Genomic DNA, 22894 nt, shown 5'->3' with positions numbered 1-22894 from the left:
TTTCTGTGCGTTATAACTAATCGTATCCCGTATCTATGCTAAAGATTTGCATCCATATTATGAAATCCAAGTACTTGAATGGCATCAATGTAAATATTTATAAATTGCCCCTTTTATAGCGCATTTTATAATCTCCTTATGGATATTTTGTATAAATGCATTTCTTGTTTGACAGGAGTGAGCCTGCTGATTCCACATGGAGCTATTCCACAGGGAAAATACTATGAAATGTATTTAATGATTAATAAGAGAGAGAACACAGTGTAAGTAATTTCCTTTACTTTTTAAAATCCATTCCGCCACATATAAATAAATGGACCTAACATCCAATGATATCGCTGCGCACATTTCCATGGTTTTCTACGACGGATATTTCTTGCTCTGTAGAAAGTTAAATAAAAAAACATTAAAGGGAATCTGTCAGCAGGTTTTTGCTATGTAAGCTGAAGCCAGGTTTGCTGCAAGGGTTAAAACAGAGGATTCAGGGATACCTGTCTTGTAAGGGTCCTATCTGTTGTTTATTTGCTATGGGTGTTTAAAAGGAACAAAACATCAGGATTTTGGTATATAAGGTGCAGCCAGTGCAGTACTGGCACTATCAGGCACAGGCTGTACATACCATTAGTGGGCAGCTCGGGTGTTTAGGCTGTGAAATCCATGTTTATGAAGTTTGAAAATTCATCCACTTTTTCATTGACGTGTGCACCTCTCCAGATAATATCCAGGCGGGTTATGCACATGATTCCCGCCCCCCCCCGTCCCCCCCTGTTCCTCCCTCTCTCTGGCTGTATGTAAAGTTCTAATCTTCAGATACACGGCGTCAGAGTTGGCACCTGGGCATAGCGCTTATCTCCGGCACCATGTTTTTGAAGCCCGCATACAGTGTTTAGTGTCTGAGAGGGCAGCGCATGTGCCCTCGCTTCTTCATATCTCGTTGTGACCACGCGCGCTCCCGTGGTCACAACAGGACTGGAGCACAGCTGATCTTACCGATTAGCTGCAGCAGACGTCTGCTACGATATCGTCTGCTGCAGCTAATCGGCAAGATCAGCTGTTCTCCAGTCCTGTTGTGACACCATGCACGCTCCCGCTGTCACAACGAGATATGAAGAAGCGAGGGCGCATGCGCCACCCTCTCAGACACCAAACACTGTATGCGGGCTTCAAAAACATGGCGTCGGAGATAAGCGCTATGCGCAGGCGCCAACTCCGACGCCGTGTAACTGAAGATTAGAAATTTACATACAGCCAGAGAGAGGGAGGAACAGGGGGGGGACGGGGGCGGGAATCATGTGCATAACCCGCCCGGATATTACCTGGAGAGGTGCACACGTCAATCAAAAAGTGGATGAATTTTCAAACTTCATAAACATGGATTTCACAGCCTAAACATCTGAGCTGCCCACTAATGGTATGAACAGCCTGTGCCTGATAGTGCCAGTACTGCACTGGCTGCACGTTATATACCAAAATCCTGATGTTTGGTTCCCTTTAAACAACAAGACCCCTATCATTGCTGGAAGTCCAGCATGACTCCTCCTCTGATTGACGCGTCACTGTCAATGTACAATCTCTATTGAGAGCCTGGTGTGGGTGACAGTTCACATGGCTAAATCTAAAAATTCTGACTGTTAGAATGGCTGCACCTAAGTTTATCTAAGTGATACATCATTGGATTTAGAATCTCTTTGCTTTGCCTACATCATGCTCTTCTCAGATGAGGTAGCAAAAAACGAGCTGACAGATTCCCTTTACTTTTAGGCTATGTGCCCACTCTGCGGAAAATGCGCGGAATTTGCTGCGTATTTTTCGCGGAAATTCCGCAGATTTTTCAAAAATCTGCAGCACAGCTACTCCCCAGCCATTTCTATGGCATTTGGGAACTGCTGTGCCCACGCTGTGGATTTTTCCGCAGCGGAAATAATGCGGATTTCCCTGCGGAAAAATCAGTAGTCAATTATTCCTGCAGATTTCTCCGCAGAGTACCATATACTTACCTGCCATAACAGACACCCAAGTCACTTTCTCCGTCCGGTGTACAGCAGCGCGGTGGATCCAGGTACAGGAAGGAAGAGGTGGGTGGGGCCTGCACGAGCTCCGGTCATGTGACAGCCGGAGCTAGTTCAGGCCCGCCCACATTCTCCTGCAGACGCTGACAGAGTGACCCGGCCGCCGGAAAGCGAGGTGCTGCGTGATGGAGGTAAGTATGAACTCCCGATCACTGCAGCACTTGTTCTGCATTGAGGATGCAGTGCCAAAGCCATAGTACTATATCCTCAATGCAGAATGCCCGCACCATATCCGCAGGACATTCCGCAATACAACCGCAGCATGTAAACAGACAAAGTTGTGCTACGGTTTTCAGGGAGCTCCTGCGGAATGTCCTGCGGATATATCCGCAGGACATTGTCCCCGTGGGCACATAGCCTTAGGAGTCTCTTAATATTTAGAGCCAAGTATTCCTAATTAAGCCATATCACAGCTGACAGAGTAAATGTTGTCATTGATCCCCAGCCTTACAACTCACTTTCTTGTCCTGCAAATAACTAGTCTAGTCATATTACGTCACATTGTTTAAAGTGGTAGAGAAGTCTGCTGGCCGCGGCCAAATAACCACTGGCTGACATTTCCCAGAAAGACATGTATTCTAAGAGGAGTACAATTATATCCATTGGTTTGTGCGTATTACATTAATGATGTAACTGTTCCAAAATGGTCTCTTGTGCATCAAGTTAAAGTGATCTTTTATGTGGTTGAATCTATTGTATGTAACTGTTATAGTGTATATAAATGCAGTAAAGATGATGGATTGGTTTTTAGAGGGGTTATTTCATTCTGATACCCCCCCCCTTCACCACCACCGTCATTGATTATGTAGCCAGCCAACAAACCTCTGCCTCCCTTTAAGTTGCCGTGGCCATGATACATGAATTCATCTTTGTATTTAGCTTCAATTCGTTTTGGCAAGATTCTACAGTACTTAAAATGGTTGTCCACTACTAAACAACCACAGTTAGTTAATTCTGGACCTCACATAAAATAAAAACAATGGCTACTCACCTGTTCCCGGAGAGTGATGTGTCACTGGCAGGCTGCAGACAATCTGTTTCTCACTGGGAACATCGGCACTGACAACACTGCAACCACTCCACTGCAGAAGCTGAGTATCCATTGTTTTTATTACAATTAATTAAGCTTGGGATGTCCAGTAGTAGAAAACCTCTTTAATACAAAAGGTTAAAAAAAAGTCTGATCACTGGTTATTCTTTATTTGTAGTCTACCTTCGGAAGGGACACAAACTGTTTTAAGCCCTATAGTGACTTGCGGGCCCACGGGACTTCTGTTGTGCAGACCTGTCATTCTGACCATCCCTCATTGTGCAGATACAGCCACATCAGACTGGATTTTACAGCTGAAGACTCAGTCTCACCAAGCAAACTGGGAGGTAGGAATGTCTCAGCAGTGCTAGGAGCGGTGTGCGGGGACAGTGGTCCATACTGGGCATCTGCAGGGGTCTATCATCTGTATTACATGTTTCTAAAAGAAGCCTTCCCTTTAAGTTTTGATTGATTAAATGTGTGTTTATATGGATGTAGTGTGAGTGTATTAATATACTCACCTACCACTGTTCTCGTCATACTCCTCCTCTTACTGATGACGTCACCCCCTCTGCAGACTATGTGCTACGCCCTGCATGACCCAGATGTGGCTCATACAATTAAAGCCCATGGAGCATCAGAACAAGGCCCATAGGCTTGCATTGTAAAACTGACTTCCGGCTCACACATAGAGCAAGGAGTTAGCCGGACAGTCACAATTGTGGTGACATCAGTCAGAAGAGGAGAAGAATGGCGCTGGGCAGGGAGCAGCGGGAGGTGAGTATATTAATACAAAAAAATTTACATACACATACACACAGGAATAAAAAACTTAATGGGAGGGCTTCTTTATTTTAAATGGTTGCTAATGCATATTCAGTAGGGTTTTTTAAAAGGGGTGTCTAACCTCCAAATGCATTTTTTCTGCATTGTTGGTTTCAAAATAATAAACAGAGGCATCCTTGGATTCAGTGCAAGACACTCCAGAGGTCTCTGCCACCTCCAGAAGTGATGTCCTCTATGTTTGGGAGTAACGGGACTGCTGCAGCCAATCATAGGCCAGGTGATATGAAGAGAGCATCAACAGTTGTTTTCCTCATGACAAACTTATGGTCACCTGACCGCTGCGGCCAATCCTTCTAGCTTCTGCACAATGCAGACATCATTTTTAGCTCCAGAGCAGACCTCCAGACCATCCTGCATTCAGTATGCTTCTGGTCCTTAATATAAAACCACCAATGTGTAAAAAAGTATATTTTATTTTTTGGACAACCCCTTTAAGCTCTAATAAGCCATTTAGCTGTTATTACTCTGTACTTGATCATTTGGCCTCTGTTCACGGTCTCAGATCTCTGGCTCTCCAGCCGTATACCCAACCCAGCTGGAGAGCTGCAGACTGGAAGCGCCTACTACAGACTACTACATAGGAAGACTCCTTAGATGAATTCTCAACTAATGAACATTTCTGAGAGATCACTGCCGGCTTCGCACTCTGTGAATTTAGTCCATGTTGAGTCTTGTAGCTGAATTGATTTATCTAGCCTTTAACCTTCTACCAATTGTATTGTAATCCTCCGTGTGAAACTGCATCTATAAGAGCACTTTCATATTCTGCACGTGCTTATTTAACAAGCCTAGTGTAATCTGACTTCCTTTTTCAATAATTTGCGGGTACTAACGCAGAGAGCTGTGATCTGTAATTATAACCATGGCGCTTACACTACTGCCATAGGATTCCTGTATTGTTGCATCATATAGCACTCTCTAGTGGTACATTTTGAAAACTGCAGTGGAAAGAAGAATATTTTTTCCTGTAATGCTGTACACATAAGTAACATATGAATGTTCTTTTCAGGAGGTCGTGACATTAAATGAAGAGACGCTCAACACTCCATGTTACTGTCAGCTTGAAAACCAGTCTTGTCACATTTTACTAGACCAGTTGGGGACCTACGCTTTTGTAGGAGAATCATATTCCAGATCTGCCATAAAAAGGCTCCAGCTGGCAATATTTGCACCGATTCTCTCCACATCTCTTGAATACAATCTCAAGGTCTACTGCTTAGAAGACACGCCAGATGCATTAAAGGTAACTTTTACTGCTTTGCCCCAAATTTCATTCTTTAACACATTTGACTATGAATATTTCTTTTAAATGCAGGTAGACATTTAGCTGCCTGATTCTAAATACCTATTATTTACACATTCAGTTTTTTTTCTGAACTCAGTTCTTTAAAATTTGCTAAGTGTGGTTACTTTCTCATGAATCACGTATACTGGCAAGCAAAAGGGTAACAATGTTTTTATTTTTTTCATTTTCAGGGTCCATATCTCACCTTCCACTACATCTTTGAATGTGAGATGACCTGCATATTATTGACAATCATCTAGGCTATCTCATACATAAATTTGACTTGTAACTATTTAGCATAAAATTAATTATGCTGATTCTTGTCATTTCACTGCATTATTACCGTTTTGCTCTTGGTGCTGGAAAAATCTTTTTCCTCCTGTATACTGCAAATCACCACATATTCTCACATTCCCTAATAGCTGAGTGTGTTTGATTCCCAAGCGAAATGTCACTGGTTCAAATTGAGGAGCAGCCATGAAGAAGATTTCCCAAGAAAAGAGAAAAAGCATCATCAATAGTCTCTTGGTCAAGAAAATTGACAAACTGCATCGTGTGAGCGCCCTGACAGTTGGAAGAATATGAAATGAAGTCCGTCTATCCTTTCAAAGACAAGAGGTGGACGTCCAGGTAGAATCTTGGCATCAACAAGTTGAGTCATCACGAGGTCTATCAGCTCTGACAGTGGAGGTGTCTCGTATGCTTCATAATAGTGAGACCAAAGACATCCATGCAAGCACAATGCAACGCACTTTACACAAGTCTGGAATGGTGGCCCGAGAAAAGGTGAAGAAGCCTTAACTTTAATATGATTCTAAAAAGCATCAGCTCGAGTTTGCAAAGAAGTACAAAACATGAACAGTAGAAGATTGTAAACGGGTGATTTGGAGCGATGAGATAAAAGTCAATAGACTCTGATGGGTGCAAATGGATCTGGAAGAAACAAGAGAAAAAGTGTCTTAACAGATCAAGAAATTAAAGGAACTGTCAAGTTTGGTGGAGGAAGCCTGATGATATGGGGTTATTTCACAGCCAAAGACGATGGCTACTTGACCAGGGTCGATGGTGGTCTCAATACTGAGCTGTATATGAGTATCCTACAACATGAGTTACTTCATATACTATGGGTATGAAAAGGACAAAATAGTATTCCAGCAGGACAACCACCTGAAGCATATGTCAAGATTGGCAAAGATATGGCTCAGTGACAATGAAGTAGAAGTGCTAGATTGCCCTCCCCAGTCTCCAGACCTCAACCCATTCAAACACTTGTAGGTTGAGGTGAAGAAAAAGCTGTATACATACCCAAATGAATCGACCAGTAGGCACTAACATTGGGAACGTGTAGAAGTGACCTGGGATCACACTTCGATCTCCACATGCTTGATTCTGATTAAGAGCATGCCCAGAGAGATTCAGGAAGTGTTGAAAGCCAAAGATGGATTTAAAAATTACTAACAAAATAATAAAAATTAAAATTTAGGATTTTAGGGGCAAAACAGTAACTGTGCAGTGACGTTATGCAGATTCTTGTCATGTGCTAAATAGTTGCACATCAAATTATGTATGAGAAAGCCAAGATGATTGTCTAGAAAATGATGGTAGTCTCAGGTTCAGACCTGTAGTGGATGGTGAGATATGGAGAATGAAAGTCAAAAGTTCAAAACATTGTTTTCTTTATGCTCGTTAGTGTAGCTCTAGAGAAGCAGATTCCATTTCATAGGCTTTGCTACCTTCCCTTTAGTGTAGTGAATGTGTTTGGGACATGATTTTGTGAGACTTCCTAAGGTATATATTATACAGGTTCTCCTCCTTCGTCACAGACTACGCAGTTCTCCATCCCACACGGTGGCTGCTGATGGAGGCATGTGACCAGACCTGACCACCAGCCTCCTCCAGTGAGAAAACTCTTCACATCTGAAAGCTGTTTTACAATTGGACGAGGCTGGTGAACAGGTGTGGTCACATGCTTCTACACCAGCAGATATTGTGTGGGCAGAGAGCTGTGCAGTCTGTCCAGAAGGCGGCAACATAGGAGGAGACTCTGTAATATTGATATGTTACATATTAGCAAGCGCCACAAAATCATGCCCCGGCATATTTATCTAAATATTGTTAAAACAGCTGAACCCTTTAAAGAGTTTATCTGCTTTGTTACTCTTTTTAAACGTCCCTTGCCACAAAAATGATCATGTTCTTAGACTGCTTAGACCTCAGCTGTAACGTGTGGAGACCCGACAGAATGTGTTTATTTCACCACATGGAACATGAAGAATTACATCAGTCCCAAAGAAATCAATGGGCAGCCTGTGTAGTTCACAGACCTGCTGTGCCTACCACAGCGAGAGAAGCCCTTTGCCGGTAACTCCTGGTTAGCGAAATCCCCTAAAATCCTTTGTGTAGTCAAGAGCCGTATTGATTCAGCATCCGGGTAATTGAATTCATAGCTGCACAGTTTATTTAAAGGAATTGTCTCGTAAATACATCTTCTGTCCATACGGCCTATGAGCCTGAACCAAGAGCTGCATAAGTGCAGTTCCAGCTCACCTCACAAGCCATACATTACATGCTTAGACAACCAGCGTGTAATACACTATATCACCTTTAGTGGGAGCTGCAGGCTAAATAACCAGATCCAGCCAATTGCCAAGGGATGCAGAAGACGGCCTCCAACAATGAGCTGCTGCTGCATCAGTTTATTTCCAAAAAGAAGTTCTCTCGCATTGACTTATTTCTTAAATGGATATTGTCAGTTCTTGTGAATACAAGCAATTTTGCAATGTACTGTTTTTGAAAATGTTCAGCCGTTCTTGAGATATTAACACTTTTCTTTTTATTTATCATTTTTACAGCTTGTTGCCTTGGAGACCGACCATCACTGCTAGACAGCAGAACATGATCAGTGCTTCCAAGCTAGGCAGCAGCGATGGTCGGTCTCCCGAGGCAACGGAGCCGGAAAGAAAATCAAAATGTTAATATCTCAAGAACAGCTACAAATATTAATAAGCAGTAAATTGCAAAAGTGCTTGTTTTGGCAAGCACTATCTGACAATATCCGTCTATGAAATGAGAATAAACCTTTAACTTGAAGAACAAGGTGACGAACAACATTAAAGATCAATCAAAATGTAACTTTTCATTTCTGCGGAAAGTACAAATGTTTAATGGCTTAATGGGGAATGAGTAAGAAAATTAATAGGTGACATTAGCTGAAGTCAGCCCTGGTTAATAATGTAAAGCGTTTATGTTTTCATAGCCTTTGGACTAAACTCAGGTAACCTCAAAAATGGGTTATTAACTGTATAAATCAGTCCCCGGAATGGGCTAATACTGGGAGGATAATTAGCAGACCTTTTATAAATGCTAAGCTCAAATACTATTTTCAGTAGTAAAAAGAGCACAGTAATTAAAACCTTCCTTATTTTACCATTTTAAAAATTCAAATGACTGGTATTAAGGCAACATATAGATGTCTAACCTTGTAGCTTCTCGGTAATTAATGTTCTCCGCTGCCTTCCTTACTGTTTAAAGGGCAAAAAAGTAATTACTTTTACTACTTCTCAAGTTTTGCATACAAGCAAGTGAATTTCTTCCTAATGACCTAATTATCTCAATAGATAATTTAAGCAAACAAACTAACGAAGAGATTACTTGAATAAATAAGTAAAAGTCGTCTGGCGTTGTCTGTTCTTTACTTATTCTAGGACATCTCTGCAGAGCGCGCTACTTCTAAGGGTTTCTAATTAAGAGCATGATTAATAATATTCCGCAGTTCTTGTTTTAAGGGAATAAACTGTTTTTTTTCAAACTTATTAATATTTCTTAAGGAAATGCTATTTAATTATTCCGATTATGTCATGTATTTTGATGTGAAGTGGAGCTTTGTATTTACCTTGATTATTTCTTTAGAACTAATATTTCATGCTCCGCTCTCACGTTGTAATATCAGAGGGCAGCAAATAAAAAGGTGGTCTTCAAGTCGGACAATCCCTTCATGTTTCAATTAATAAAAATACAAAGTCTAAGTGGAATATTTCTCTTTGCATGTATCAAAATAATTGTGTCTGTAGTCAGCTTAATAAGTAGTTTCACAGCCTGCAGATGCACTCCACATGAGAAGTTACCTGTTTGGCTGAATGGCAACCTGAGGAAGGGTTTTAAAGGGAACCTGTCAGATGCAATGTGTACCCAGAACCACGAGCAGTTCTGGGTGTATATTGCTAATCCCTGCCTAACAGTCCCTGTATACACTAGCATAGATAAAGAGATCTTTAGAAAAAGTATTTCTAAAGATCCTTTATAGTATGCTAATGAGCACAGGGACTAGTCCCAAGGGCATTAGTTCCTGCACTCATTCCACCCTCTTAGCATATTAGCACATGCTATTCAATGCCCATTGCCCAGTATCATCATCAGCAGTTACGTGCGTACCTGTGTCCATTGCACTGCCTCAGACGCCGAGCAAGGGTCAGTTCTCATGGATCAGAATGCCCCGCACTTCTGGTCATGTGCAGTAGACCTCTCTGAAGCCTAGAGGTGTACACCCAACTTCATAGTGCACATGACCAGAAGTGCAGGGCATTCTGATCCATGAGAACTGACCCTACGCTCGGCGTCTGAGGCAGTGCAATGGACACAGGTAAGCACGTCACTGCTGATGATGACACTGGGCGATGGGCATTGAATAGCATGTTAGCATGCTAAGAGGGCGGAATGAGCTCAGGAGCTAATGCCCTTGGGACTAGTCCCGGACCTCATTAGCATATCATAAGTGATCTTTACAAATATGTTTTCTAAAGATCTCTTTATCTATGCTACTAGATGCAGGGACAGTTAGACAGCGATTAGCAATATGGACCCAGAACTGGGTGCATATTGCACCTGACAGATTCCCTTTAAGCCTGAACCCCAATGAAAATGCCATGATAAATTCATCAGTACCCTGCTATGATTTTTAAATCATGCGCATTTTAATAAAATAGTCTCTTGTAATTAATGAGGAGTGCCAACCCCATACATGGTTACTTTTTTTATCTTTTATTCCTGGTATTGCTTTACTTGAATTGGTTGCACTTCTGTATGAGGCACAGCCACAAATACATGTAGAGCGGCTCCTTATTTCTGCTGATTGTTGAAGGTCAGACCTTCAATGTTCATCCATTCATCACCAATCCAAAAAGGCAGTCATCATTTAAAGGGAATTTTCACAAGATTTTTGCTACCCAATATGAGAGAAGCATGATGTAGAGGCAGAATCCCTGATTCCAGCAATGTGCATCTTATTAGGATATTTACTATAGTTTTGATAAAATCACTGTTTTCTCTGCTGTAGATCTACAGGAACTCTGAATGCTGAGCCCTGTATAACTCCACGCCCAGCACTGATTAGCAGCTTTCTATGTACACTGTGAACAGGCAGAAAGCTGTGCTCATTTATATGAAGGATTACTAGTTCTGTAGTGATAAATGCCTGCTGATAAATCAGTGATTTTATCAAAACTACAGTAAACAATCCAGTATGTGACACATCACTAGTATCAGGGTCTCTGCCCCTACATTATGCTGCTCTCAGATTAGATCCTGACTAGTGATGAGCGAGCACTCCCATGCTCAGGTGCTCGGTACTCATAATGAGCAGTCAGACACTCAGACGGGCTCTACCCATGTATCGGGTATAATGGAAGACAATGGGGAACTTGGCTCATCACTAATTCTGACAGATTCCCTTTAAGGATCCTATTCACTTTAGGACTTGTAGATTTTATTTACGTTGGAAAATTTGTTGGACTCATTATTTTGTGGCTTTTTCCAACTGAAAAACCCTGGACAACCTTTTTAAGTAGCTTAGAAATAACAGCAGATACCTTTGGGACCACAGGGAATTATCAGTAAAGGACTTTGTATTATGCTTGTTTTGTTTTCAACCGTGAAACAAGGACAAATGAAGTAGACATTTGCCCAAAGTATGGATGGTGAATTATCCATATTTCCTGTATCTGTTGACTTTCTATAAACCGAAAAATTCATAAACAATTATTACTAAAATCTAAGATAAAATAGCACAGACCAGATTGGACATCTTACTATTCTTCTACTGTCACCATTAATATTCATGGTGTATTGTACATTGTGTTGAATTTAGTGTGGCATTGAATCTTTTCCTTCTCGATGTCTAGGAGGTTTTAGAGCTGGAGAAGACCTTAGGAGGATATCTAGTAGAGGAACCAAAGCCACTGATGTTCAAAGACAGTTATCACAACCTGCGTTTATCTATTCATGATATTCCTCACTCACTGTGGAGAAGCAAATTACTAGCAAAATTTCAGGTATGTGGATGTATAGGTATGCATAGTGGTTCAAATCTGTTAACACATGGCAGCCCTTAACCTCTTCATGACTTTGTGATTTTCCGTTATCATTTTTTCCTCCGTTTTCTCCAAGAGCTCTAACTTTTTTATTTTTTCGCCCACATAGCCATATCAGGGCTTATTTTTTGGCAGGACGAGCTGTACAGTACCTTTCAATTACAGAATTCCAAGTTCAATGAAATCGGAAAACACTTCATTCCACTTTTTTTTTTTTTTAGTTACCGTATTTTTCGCTTTATAAGACGCACCGGAATATAAGACGCACCCCAAACTTAGACATAAAAAAGGTAAAAAAAAGAAAAATGGGGTCCGTCTTATACTCCGGTGTTCTCTTACCGGAGGGGGGCAGCAGTGGTGGTGAAGCGGGGTCACAGGAGGCACAGGTTGTGCTGGCAGGCGCGGCAGGTCAGTGGCAGCGGGGTCCGTGGTTGCAGGTGCCGTGGTTGCAGGCGCGGTGGCGTCCGCGGTGGCAGGATCCGTGGGGTCCGTGGTGGCGGCAGCAGCCGTGGCGTGTGAGCCGTGCAGCAGGCCGGTGCAGTGAGTGTCCGCGGTCCCGGTTCAGTGGTGGCAGCGGCGGCGGCAACTGCTCAGTGGTGGCAGCGGCAGGGACTGCTCAGTGGTGGCAGCGGCAGGGACTGCTCAGTGGTGGCGTGTGTCCGCGGTCCCGGTTCAGTGGTGGCAGCGGCGGCGGCGGCTCAGTGGTGGGAGCGGCGGCAACTGCTCAGTGGTGGCAGCGGCAGGGACTGCTCAGTGGTGGCGTGTGTCCGCGGTCCCGGTTCAGTGGTGGCAGCGGCGGCTCAGTAGTGGGAGCGGCGGCGACGGCTCAGTGGTGGAGTGTGTCCGCGGTCCCGATTCAAGTAATGGCGCCCGGAGCGACGCATGCGCAGATGGAGCTCTCATCCAAGGGCTCCATCTGCGCACGCGCTGACTCCCGGAGCAGCGCGTGCGCAGATGGAGCTCTCATCCAAGAGCTCCACCGGCGCCATCATTTGAAAGTGGGACCGCGGACAACTGGTAAGCTGCACAGCCGCCCGCCCCGCATGCACAGAGTGGCAGCCAGCAGGCTGCCCGCCCACCCCGCGTACAAGCCGCCGGGTACCTGTGCTTGCGTGCGGTGGCAGCCGGGTACCCATGGCTGTGTGCGGGCGGCAGATGGGTGACTGTGTGAGGGCGGCAGCCGAGTACCTGCACGGGCACCCGACTGCCGCTCGCACACAGCACCCGGCTGCCGCCCGCACACAGCCATGGGTACCCGTCTGCCACCGCATGCAAGCACAGGTACCTGGCTGCCGACCCCACACAGCACCCGCTGCCGCCCGTACACAGCCACGGGTACCCGGCTGCCGCTGCATGCAAGTACAGGTACCCGGGCGCTTGCATGCAGCCACAGGCACCCGCCCGATCGCCTCAGACAGGACCCCCCCCCCCCCCCGCTACCGCTTTATAAGACGCACCCCCCATTTTCCTCCCAAAATTTGGGGAGGAAAAGTGCGTCTTATAAAGCGAAAAATACGGTAGCTTTTTCACTATATGGTAAAACTCACTGGACATTATTATTCTTTAGATCAGTACGAGTACACAGATACCAAACGTATGTTTTCTTTGTTTTTTTTATTTAAGTGGAGAAAAAAAATAGTAAAAATTTGTCAGGAAAAAAATTTGTGCTTGTGTCGCCACTTTCCGCCTCTGTAATGTTTTTAGTTTTTGGGACATGTGACTGTGTGAGGCCTTTTTTTTGTGTGCTGAGCTTACGTTTTGACTGATACCATTTTTGGTAAATACGATGTTGTGATCACCTCTTATTGCATTTTATTGTAACGTTGCGGCTGCTGAACAAACATAATTCTGGCAATTTGATTTTTTTTCCTCATTACACTGTTAACCAATTGGAATAATTTATTTTATATTTTAATAGAGACTTTTACAAATACAACGACACCAAATATGTGCATTCATTTTTTTATTGTTTTATTTTCTTTATATTGGTGCTGACTTCAGTTACCTTTTTAATACTATGAAGTTTTTTTCTGAATGTGAACACAGCTCCGCCCCTTTCGGCCATGTTTTTTCCATCTCCTATATAAGACAGTCCTTGGTTACCCCTCTCCAGTCACAGGAGTTTTTAATTGCAATGAGATGACACACAGTTAGGGTCACAGAGCTAGGGACCCCAATATAGAGATATACCTTGACGAGGTTTTGGGGCTCGGTTACATTGATCAATGCGATTGCTAAATATCTCTTTTTTTCCTAATAGTCTTGGCAGGTATGCAATTCATTATTCATGTCTTCACCTTTCATTTAGCACATTGCATTTTCCATTGCATTTATCATCATGCTTGTAACATTATACTATTATTAAATTGTTGATGTGCAGCCTTCATCTTTAGTGACCAAATATGTGCATTCATTTTTTTATTGTTTTATTTTTAATGGGGCAAAAAGGGGGTGATTTGAACTTTTGTGTTTTTTAATATTTATTTATTTTATTTATTTTTTTAAATGTCCTCAGTTTTTATTTTCCTGTTCTGAAACGTAGAATAAAAATCACTTTTGATCTTCAATGAACCATTGAAGTTTTGTTCCTGGATGGCAATGCGGTGTTAACCCTTTCATTTCCATAACTGATCCAATTAATAGATCTTGAAATGTTAATAGGTTTCACAGTTGGATGTGTTGAAAATAATGTTCCTGTGCTGAGATAATCTTATAAATGTGCCCTTGTGTAATGTCTGACATATAGTGAACAATAGGATAAAGAGTTGCACACCAGTCACAATGTATAGGGGAATAATGATAAGCAAAACTGCTATGGGAATACTAGACTGAAAAATACAATGGACTATCTGAAATAAGTGAAAAACATGAAAATGGTATCTGCATAACTGCTATGAAAAATAGGAATGAGAGATATTTAGCCATTGTATTGATCAATGCAAAGGAGCCCCAAAACCAAACGCCAAGGTAATATCTATTTTTGGGGTCCCTAACCTATGTGTAACCTCACCTGCAGTTAAAAACTTGCTTTGTATGGGAAGCAAGGGACCAAGCTATATATGTGTGAAATAAGAGACATGGCTATGGGTGGGGCAGGGTTCTCAGACAAAAAGTGCATACTAACTAAAGAATGTATGTCTGGAACACCAATGGTGTGAACAGGGTGCAAGACTCAAATATATACAACTAAGCAATAGGTTATTGGTAATTGATGTTCCAGACATACATTCTTTAGTTAGTATGCACTTTTTGTCTGAGAACCCTGCCCCACCCATAGCCATGTGTCTTATTTCACACATATATAGCTTGGTCCCTTGCTTCCCATACAGAGCAAGTTTTTAACTGCAGGTGAGGTTACACATAGATTAGAGACCCCAAAAATAGAGATTACCTTGGCGTTTGGTTTTGGGGCTCCTTTGCATTGATCAATACAATGGCTAAATATCTCTCATTCCTATTTTTCATAGCAGTTATGCAGACACCATTTTCATGTTTTTCACTTATTTCAGATAGTCCATTGTATTTTTCAGTCTAGTATTCCTATAGCAGTTATGCTTTTCATTATTCCCCTATACATTGTGACTAGTGTGCAACTCTTTATCCTATTTTTTAATTGTATATTTTTGAGTCTTGCACCCTGTTCACACCATTGGTGTTCCAGACATACATTCTTTAGTGACCATATAGTGATGCTGCAGCTGATGGTCACACATACACAGGTTTTGACCTAAGGAGGAAGTGTAAGTGAGTATACTGATAACACAGCAAGGATACTCAGTTGCTTGTTTGTGTGGGGTAGCACATTCCCCTGCCTGTTTGTTTTATCACAGGAGCGAATGTTCCTGTCATGTCACCAGACCTGTGAGCTCATCATAAATCAAGTGAGTGATGTATGAGCTGTATTAGCTCTTATATCACTGGTTTGATTAAAGATGCGCTCACAGGGCTGGTGATATGGCACACATTGACCAGACGTTAGAAAAAATGCATTTATGTCTATATAAAAAAATGTTGACTACTGTACATCTGCTTGCAATATTCACCTGGCAGGAATCTACCATATAGATCTAATAGATTTTCTTATTTTAGGAGATACCTTTTTATCATATTTGGAGTGGAAGTCAGCGGTCGTTGCATTGTACGTTCACTCTGGAAAGGTACAGTTTGGCTTCTACAGAGCTGACATGCAAAATTTGTGTCAGGCAGGTGGAAGGAGAAGGACAAATATTCCAGTTGCATACTAACCTGGAAGAGGTGAGAAAATGTCACTGCTGTCTGATAATGATTTCTTAGATTATTTTCCTGAGTACAAGAATCCACTTGAGATGTCACCATGTATAAGATACCAAACTATAAGTGGACTAGGAGGTTAGAATAGATAAGTCTGGGGTGTAACTGGGCAGAGGGGTTGGTCATGATCCCCTGGTGTGGGTGTCAACAAGCACCTCTCTATGGTAGAAGTATTTGGATAAAGCTGGATCAGTGAAATGATTGATTTGGAAAAGAAGGCCTTGCTATAACTCTACAGGCACAATAGGGAGGGTTACTAAATTATGTCCTAATTATCTAAATTTAGACAGTATAAAAGTGATACAAACAGGCTGAAAGTGCTCCAAACTTATGTTCGAAGAACATATTATGTGATAAATTTGGTGCAAATATGGTGTATCTGGCTACACAATAGACAAAAGGTCTCTTTACACGCTACGACATCGCTCAAGCGATCTCGTTGGGGTCACGGAATTCGTGAATCATATCCGGTCGCTTTAGCGATGTCGTTGCATGTGACACCTATGAGCGATTTTGCATCCTTGCAAAATCGCTAATTGGTGACATGCCCCCCTATTCCCAATTATCGTTGCTGCTGCGTGTACGATGTAGTTCGTCGTTCTTGCGGCAGCACACATCGCTATGTGTGACACCGCAGGAATGAGGAACCTCACCTTACCTGCGGCTGCCGGCAATGCGGAAGAAAGGAGGTGGGCGGGCGCCCCTCCGCTTCTATTGGGCGCCCGCTTAGTGACGTCGCTGTGACGCCGAACGAACTGTCCCCTTAGAAAGGAGGCGGTTCGCCGGTCACAACGACGTCGTTAGGCAGGTAAGTAGTGTGACGGGTCTGAGCAATGTTGTGCGCCACGGGCAGTGATTTGCCCGTGTTGCACAACCGATGGGGGCGGGTACGCACGCTAGCGATATCGGTAACAATATTGCAGCGTGTAAAGCGGCCTTTAGTCTTCTTTCTAATGCCACTGCTTGTTCTGCATACCTTATACCAGCTCAAAAAAATGCTCCATGTTGATAAACATTTTGTGCATTTTATTAATCTTCTCTGTCATGCTCCATTTTCTAGACATTTTTCCAATCTTATCAAGTAGGCTGCAATAAGTGTTTAAAAAGGACCTGTCTTGAGGTCAAAAATGACCACTGTTTGCTCTTATTTTATTCTGACTGCTCCCCTGCGTATTGTTATTTTTTTATTTTTTTTTGTTTTTTTAAACCTGGCATATGGTACCAGAGATATGGACCTTTTCATTTAACTTTTATGGTCATTACCAAGAACGGTGCTCACAGGATTCTCTTTCGGGTGTTTTTACGATTTAAAAGGAGTCCCCCCCCCCCCCCCAAAAAAAAAACACCTTTTAAATGGACTGTGAAGTGTTGTGGGGGGCTTGGCCCCTATAAAATTATACTAGCACTGTGTATCTGTTACTAGTACAGTGCTTGAGAAGCTAATTATTAATTCATATGCAAATTAGGAGGCTTTGGTGTACCCTTGTGTTGCCAACAGTTTGGTGCACTGTTATCTCTCCTTATTTGCATATTGAGTCCCTCCCCCCACTTCTGATAGACAACGCTCACTTCCCAGATTGAGCAATGTCTGAATGCTGCCAGCTACGTCCCCTCCAACACTCTATAGCTCATTTAAAATACAATTTGGGGGTGACGGACTTCCCTTAGCAAACCATATACTCTACTATTTGGTACAATTATTATCAATTCAGGCATATTTTACTTATTAAATCTCCTTTAAAATTTTAAAAGCAACCTGACTCCATGAAAATGCAGTGTAATCTGCGGGCAAGATGTTATAGAGCAGGAGGAGCTGAGAACACTGATATATATCTGTGTGAGAATATATTCAATATACCCTGAGATTTTCATCATTTAAATCTTTGCTCTTTCTGAAATTAGAGGTCCAGTGAGCGGTCCTATCAGTGACTGACAGCTGTCTGTGAAAGGACCAACCACTGGAGTTAAAATTCCAGAAAGAACAGAGGCTTAAAGGGGTATTCCTATCTCCGAGATCCTATTCTAATATATAGTAGGTGTCATAACCATGGAAACCTAAGGTTCTGCAATGCCCTGAACATGAGGTACAGTAAGTGACAGAGTGAATCAGAAGAACTGTACTATATTTCTATGTGGAGGTTTGGCTAATATTTAGAGCTGATCAAACGCCCAAAAAACCGGGGCTGGCTTAAAAATAAGTCCGATCCGCTCCGGAATCCGGTGCCCATATAAGTCAATGGAGACCGAAATCCGGAGATTAAAAACATTTGTGGAGGGAATGGGGGGTAGGAGCGCGCGAGGTGTACTCACTGACATGGCGGTACACTTCTTCCGGGTCATGTTTTTCTCTTCCGGAGCCGACAATTCAATATTCATTGTTTTGCCCACCCACCGGCGCGTGTCATTGGTTGCAGTTAGACACGCCTCCACCCTGAGTGGCAGCAAGTCAGCTGACTGCAACCAATCACAGGCGGCAGGACGGCCGGTGGGCAGGGAAAGCAGTGTATCCGTCGCAAGTGTGACTCCGTTTTTTTTTTGTTTTGTTTTTATTTAAATAAATAATTAAAAAAAAAACGACGTGCGGTCCCCCCTAATTTTCATCCCCAGCCATGATAATTCAAGCTGGGGGCTGGTATTTCAACCCGCAGCCGCCCGGTATTGCCGCATCTATTAGATGTGGCACTCCCGGTACATTACCGGCTCTTCCCGGAGGCGTGATGCGGTGCCAGTCAGGGTAATATTCTTGTGATCGCACGGGCGTCTGTGAGGTACCCGCATCACAAACCTGTAAATGAATGTAAATAAACACATACAGAGCAAAAATCCTTTATTTGGAAGAAATTACAAACGCGCCCTCGTTCACCACTTTATTACCCAACACCCTGCAAGCTCCGGCGTAATCCACACGTCCCACGGAGACACATCCGGCTCTGCTACATATCACACAGCTAGCAGCCGTAAAGCATGGCTGCCAGTTCTGAGTGTAAACACTGACTGAGCAGAGGCTGTGACAGGCTGGGCTGTGATATTCTCTTCTACGGAGCTCCAGCCCCTCCCCTCCTCAGTGTCGGCTGGCACCCCGCAGCAGAGGTCCGCTCTCACTGACCTCTAGCAGGGACACTCGCATGACACTCGGCTCTGCTGTACTGCCAGCGTGAGCCGTGTGTCATGCGAGGGAATCGCACCGGTGCACACGGAGACAGACAGCGGAGGAGATGGGGAGAAAGTGCTCCCTCTATCTTCTCCGTTCCTATGATGCGATTGCAAGATCGCATCACAGTCGCATGATCCTCGGCTGACACCCGCAGAAGAGGGTCATTTGCATATCACTTCCGATGCTGTCGCATCGGAAGCGGTACTCAAGTGTACAAGAGCCCTCAGAAGTGTGCGGGTGATAATATGTCAGACTCGTGCGGGTCTGACATGGCATCACCCGTCACAGCCTGCCACTGTCTGAACATGAGCGTGCATGTACCTAGAAACACATGCACGCTCCTGTCAGATGTGTGTGCGGCTGTGCTGCGATGTCAGACTTGTGGGAGTCCCTCGCAAGTGTGACTGCTGCCTAAGATAAACCGCATGCATTTTTTTTAATTTAAATAAATAATTTAAAAAAAAAAAAACAACGTGCGGTCCCCCCCAATTTTCATCCCCAGCCATGATAACGCCGGCTGGGGGCTGGTATATTTTCAGCCCGCAGCCGCCCAGTATTGCCGCATCTATTAGATGTGACAATTACGGTGCGATATCTTCTCATCTTGATTGCCCTAGTGCGGTGGCAATCAAGGTAATAGCAGGTGTTAATAACAGCGCACGGCTGCTACTAAACCCTAGGTTTGTGATCGCACGGGCGTCTGTGAGATACCCGCATCACAAACCTGTCAATTACAGTAAATAAACAAGACACAGAGAAATCCTTTATTTGGAATAAAGTACAAACGCAGCCTCCTCCTTCACCACTTTATTACCCCAACACCCTGCAGCTCCGGCGTAATCCACACGAGATCCAGCAAAGACACATCCAGCTCTGCTACATGTCAGAGCGAGCAGCCATAGAGCATGACTGCCCGCTCTGAGTGCAGCGTAGTACTGAGCCGCGATAAGTGATGACTGCACGGCAAAGCTGTCACAGGCTGGGGGGGGGGGCGCGTCAGCCAGGAACCAATCACAGATGAGAGGATGGCCTGAGGACGGGGAAAACACGGAAAGCTGTGTGTATGTGATGGACAGTACAGGAAGTGAAAGAGCAACCCGGAAGCAGTGTGCCGCCATGACACACAGTCTTGGGAAGTATGAAATGCTTATTTATTTCTGATTTTGTTTATTTTTATTAATTGCCGAATTCGGATCGTGCAGCCGGAATCCTGCGCCCGGGTGCGGCACAGATACAGCGCTGAAACCGTGCAGATCCGGACTTTTACAGTCCGGGTCCGCTCAGCACTACTAATAATATTATTATTATTATTATTATTATTAATCATATTATTATTATACCTACCTCCATATTGGGATAACATCTTGGAGATGGGAATACCGCTTTAAATCATGAAATCACAGATTATAGTGAATATCTCACAAAACTATATATTAATCTGCTCATCTCCCCCTGTTCTATAAGATGGTGCCTGCAAATCAGTCTACAGTTTCATGCTGTCCGGTTCCATTTAAGAGATTTTTATATCACCAAGAAACGCCTAATTACAATAGATGTCTGCATACTCTTAAGAGCCATAGCACATGGTGTTTATGTGAAAATTAATTGGAAAACTTGCAATAATTACATTGTTTTCGTGAAATAATTAATTGATACCATGGTCAATAAGACAACCTGGGCATTTATACAGACCGCATAGAGCAGGGGTGCCACTCATAAGAGGGTCAGTTTGGGTAAAGCTGAAGGAAAGTTTGTCGTCAAGTCCATAAGTGAACAGTAAGCGAGGTTCCACTATAAACCTAAATTACTGTATGATTTGGGCTAAATGGGGCATCGGACAAAAGACATAACCGAGGTCTGATAAGGTATAAATGGTGAATAAGAGCACATAAGACCATTCTACACATGAACACTGTTTCTACTCAATAAGTGAATGCTCTTGACAAACATACAGTGCTTTTATATATATATTTCTTTGTGGTAATATTGCAGTACCATTATGAGCTTACCTGCGGTTCACATTCAGAGTTACTGGGATTAGAAATATTCTTTTATAGAGAAAGAGTTCATTATTTACTCTCCGACAAATACAGCAAGCGTATAGGCCAATAGCAATAACCATAAATAAGCTGCATCCAGAAATGCGTGTTTTGGTATTTTTATTCTGTTTTATTCATTTATGTGCTTATTTACTTGGATTATATGCTTAGCTATGAACTGTGTTCCTTTAGGGTAATTTGATCCATAAGTTTTTAATGTCTTTTTGAATATAGTGATTTGTAGAAAGCATTAATTATTCAGGTTTAGATTAGTGTTGTAAAGTTTCGGAATGACTAGTAATTATGTAGTGAATGTGGAGTGCCTGTCATTAAACCGAGCACACTGCAGTCTAAGGGAATGGCGTTTTGGAATAAATACTGTAATACAACTTATTATTGAATATTGGAACTTTATACTTACCATTATTTTGGTTTGTAGAAAACTTCATTCAAAATCTATTCTTAAAGACGGAGCATCAGTGAACTCAGTCATTTTTATTCTGAATAGAACTATCATATCTCACAATAGACCACATTTACTTGTTTGTGTAACCCTAGAGGTGGGGTGGAGGGTTGTTTTTGTGATTAACACATACTGAAAAAGGTTTTTATCACCTGTGAAGTGTATCAAATATTTTGGTTAATTTTGCTCGGAGGCTTATTTCTGACTTTAGCTGGCACAGATCTGTCTTCAGTCTCTTGTCTATGCTGCTGACCACCAGAATGATCAGAAACGATCCTGGTGTGCCCAAGAATGCCTGGTACCTTTAAAAATCACATAGCCCTCTTTCCCCAGTAGTAATTACAGGCCCCTTTGAAAAAAAGGTATTGACATGTATATGGTGACGTTGGAGAGGATGATCTCATTCTCCAGTGCCACCATGAACATTCTCATTCGGCTGTGTCAGTCTTCTATACAACTGATTTAAGAAAGTCACGCATGTGCTGCCTTCTCTTCACTGACATTGACATCTGACATGCTTCCTCCTTGAGATGGATGTGGGTTGCAGCAGGGACCCACATCTATCAGACAGCCATAGCATATACCATAAATATTCAAGATGGAAATAATCCTATATGCTGCATGGTGAAGGGAAGATTAAGAGTAGTATAAATTAGATACTGAGATAAGTCATATAAAGTAGATATTGATTCAAAACCATATAGTCTTCACTACTTATTATAAAATCAATTTTATTAAATCAATCACAAACATACATAAATACTAAATTAAAAAATAGAGAGGAAGTAAAGAGACAATCTCCCTATCCTGTTTCCTTCCTATACTACGGGGGTCGGCATCCTAGGTCAATGACGCCCCCGTTCAACAACGACTAAGTCCCTATGTTGGGCCCTCCCTATAACAGATATAGTGCACCCCTTCTGGTAGATTGAATTCCCAGAGTATTATCACCAAGGTGGATAGGTAGTGCACAGTCCGGGGTGGTTTAATTATAGCTAGTAGTATAGCATTACATTTTTGGGGTGGGGCTTAGAGGTCGTCTGTGATTTGTCAAATCTGTCAGTGTGCTCAGAAAGATAGTTGTAAAGCACAGTTTAAATAGATGTGCTGTTCAGGAAAGTATTCAGGAGTGCCCACAGTTACAAAAATGCCCAAATGCATTTTTGTAACTGTGGGCACTCCTGTTTAGGATGTGTGTGTCTCAAATATGTCCTCAAATTGAGCACACTGGTTATGTGCTGAATACTTTCCTGAACAGCACATCTATTTAAACTGTGCTTTACAACTATCTTTCTGAGCACACTGACAGATTTGACAAATCACAGATGACCCCTAAGCCCCACCCCAAAAATT

General features: G+C 42.8%; 1 protein-coding gene across 2 annotated transcripts in view; it reads left to right on the top strand.

Moving 5' to 3' along the window:
• UNC5B (unc-5 netrin receptor B) overlaps positions 1–22894 on the top strand; it is a 284071-nt gene that overhangs the window by 255258 nt on the left and 5919 nt on the right. For both annotated transcript variants that reach the window (XM_075348974.1, XM_075348973.1), the window contains 5 exons: positions 176–263; positions 3278–3446; positions 4955–5188; positions 11407–11556; positions 15685–15849. In XM_075348974.1, the coding sequence (XP_075205089.1) occupies positions 176–263; positions 3278–3446; positions 4955–5188; positions 11407–11556; positions 15685–15849 (806 nt within the window). The remainder of the gene's footprint in view (positions 1–175; positions 264–3277; positions 3447–4954; positions 5189–11406; positions 11557–15684; positions 15850–22894) is intronic.

Source organism: Anomaloglossus baeobatrachus, chromosome 5 (assembly GCF_048569485.1).
Source record: "Anomaloglossus baeobatrachus isolate aAnoBae1 chromosome 5, aAnoBae1.hap1, whole genome shotgun sequence".
Classification (NCBI taxonomy): domain Eukaryota; kingdom Metazoa; phylum Chordata; class Amphibia; order Anura; family Aromobatidae; genus Anomaloglossus; species Anomaloglossus baeobatrachus.
Note: the sequence above shows the minus strand (reverse complement) of the source record. Positions and strands in the feature narration are given on the sequence as shown.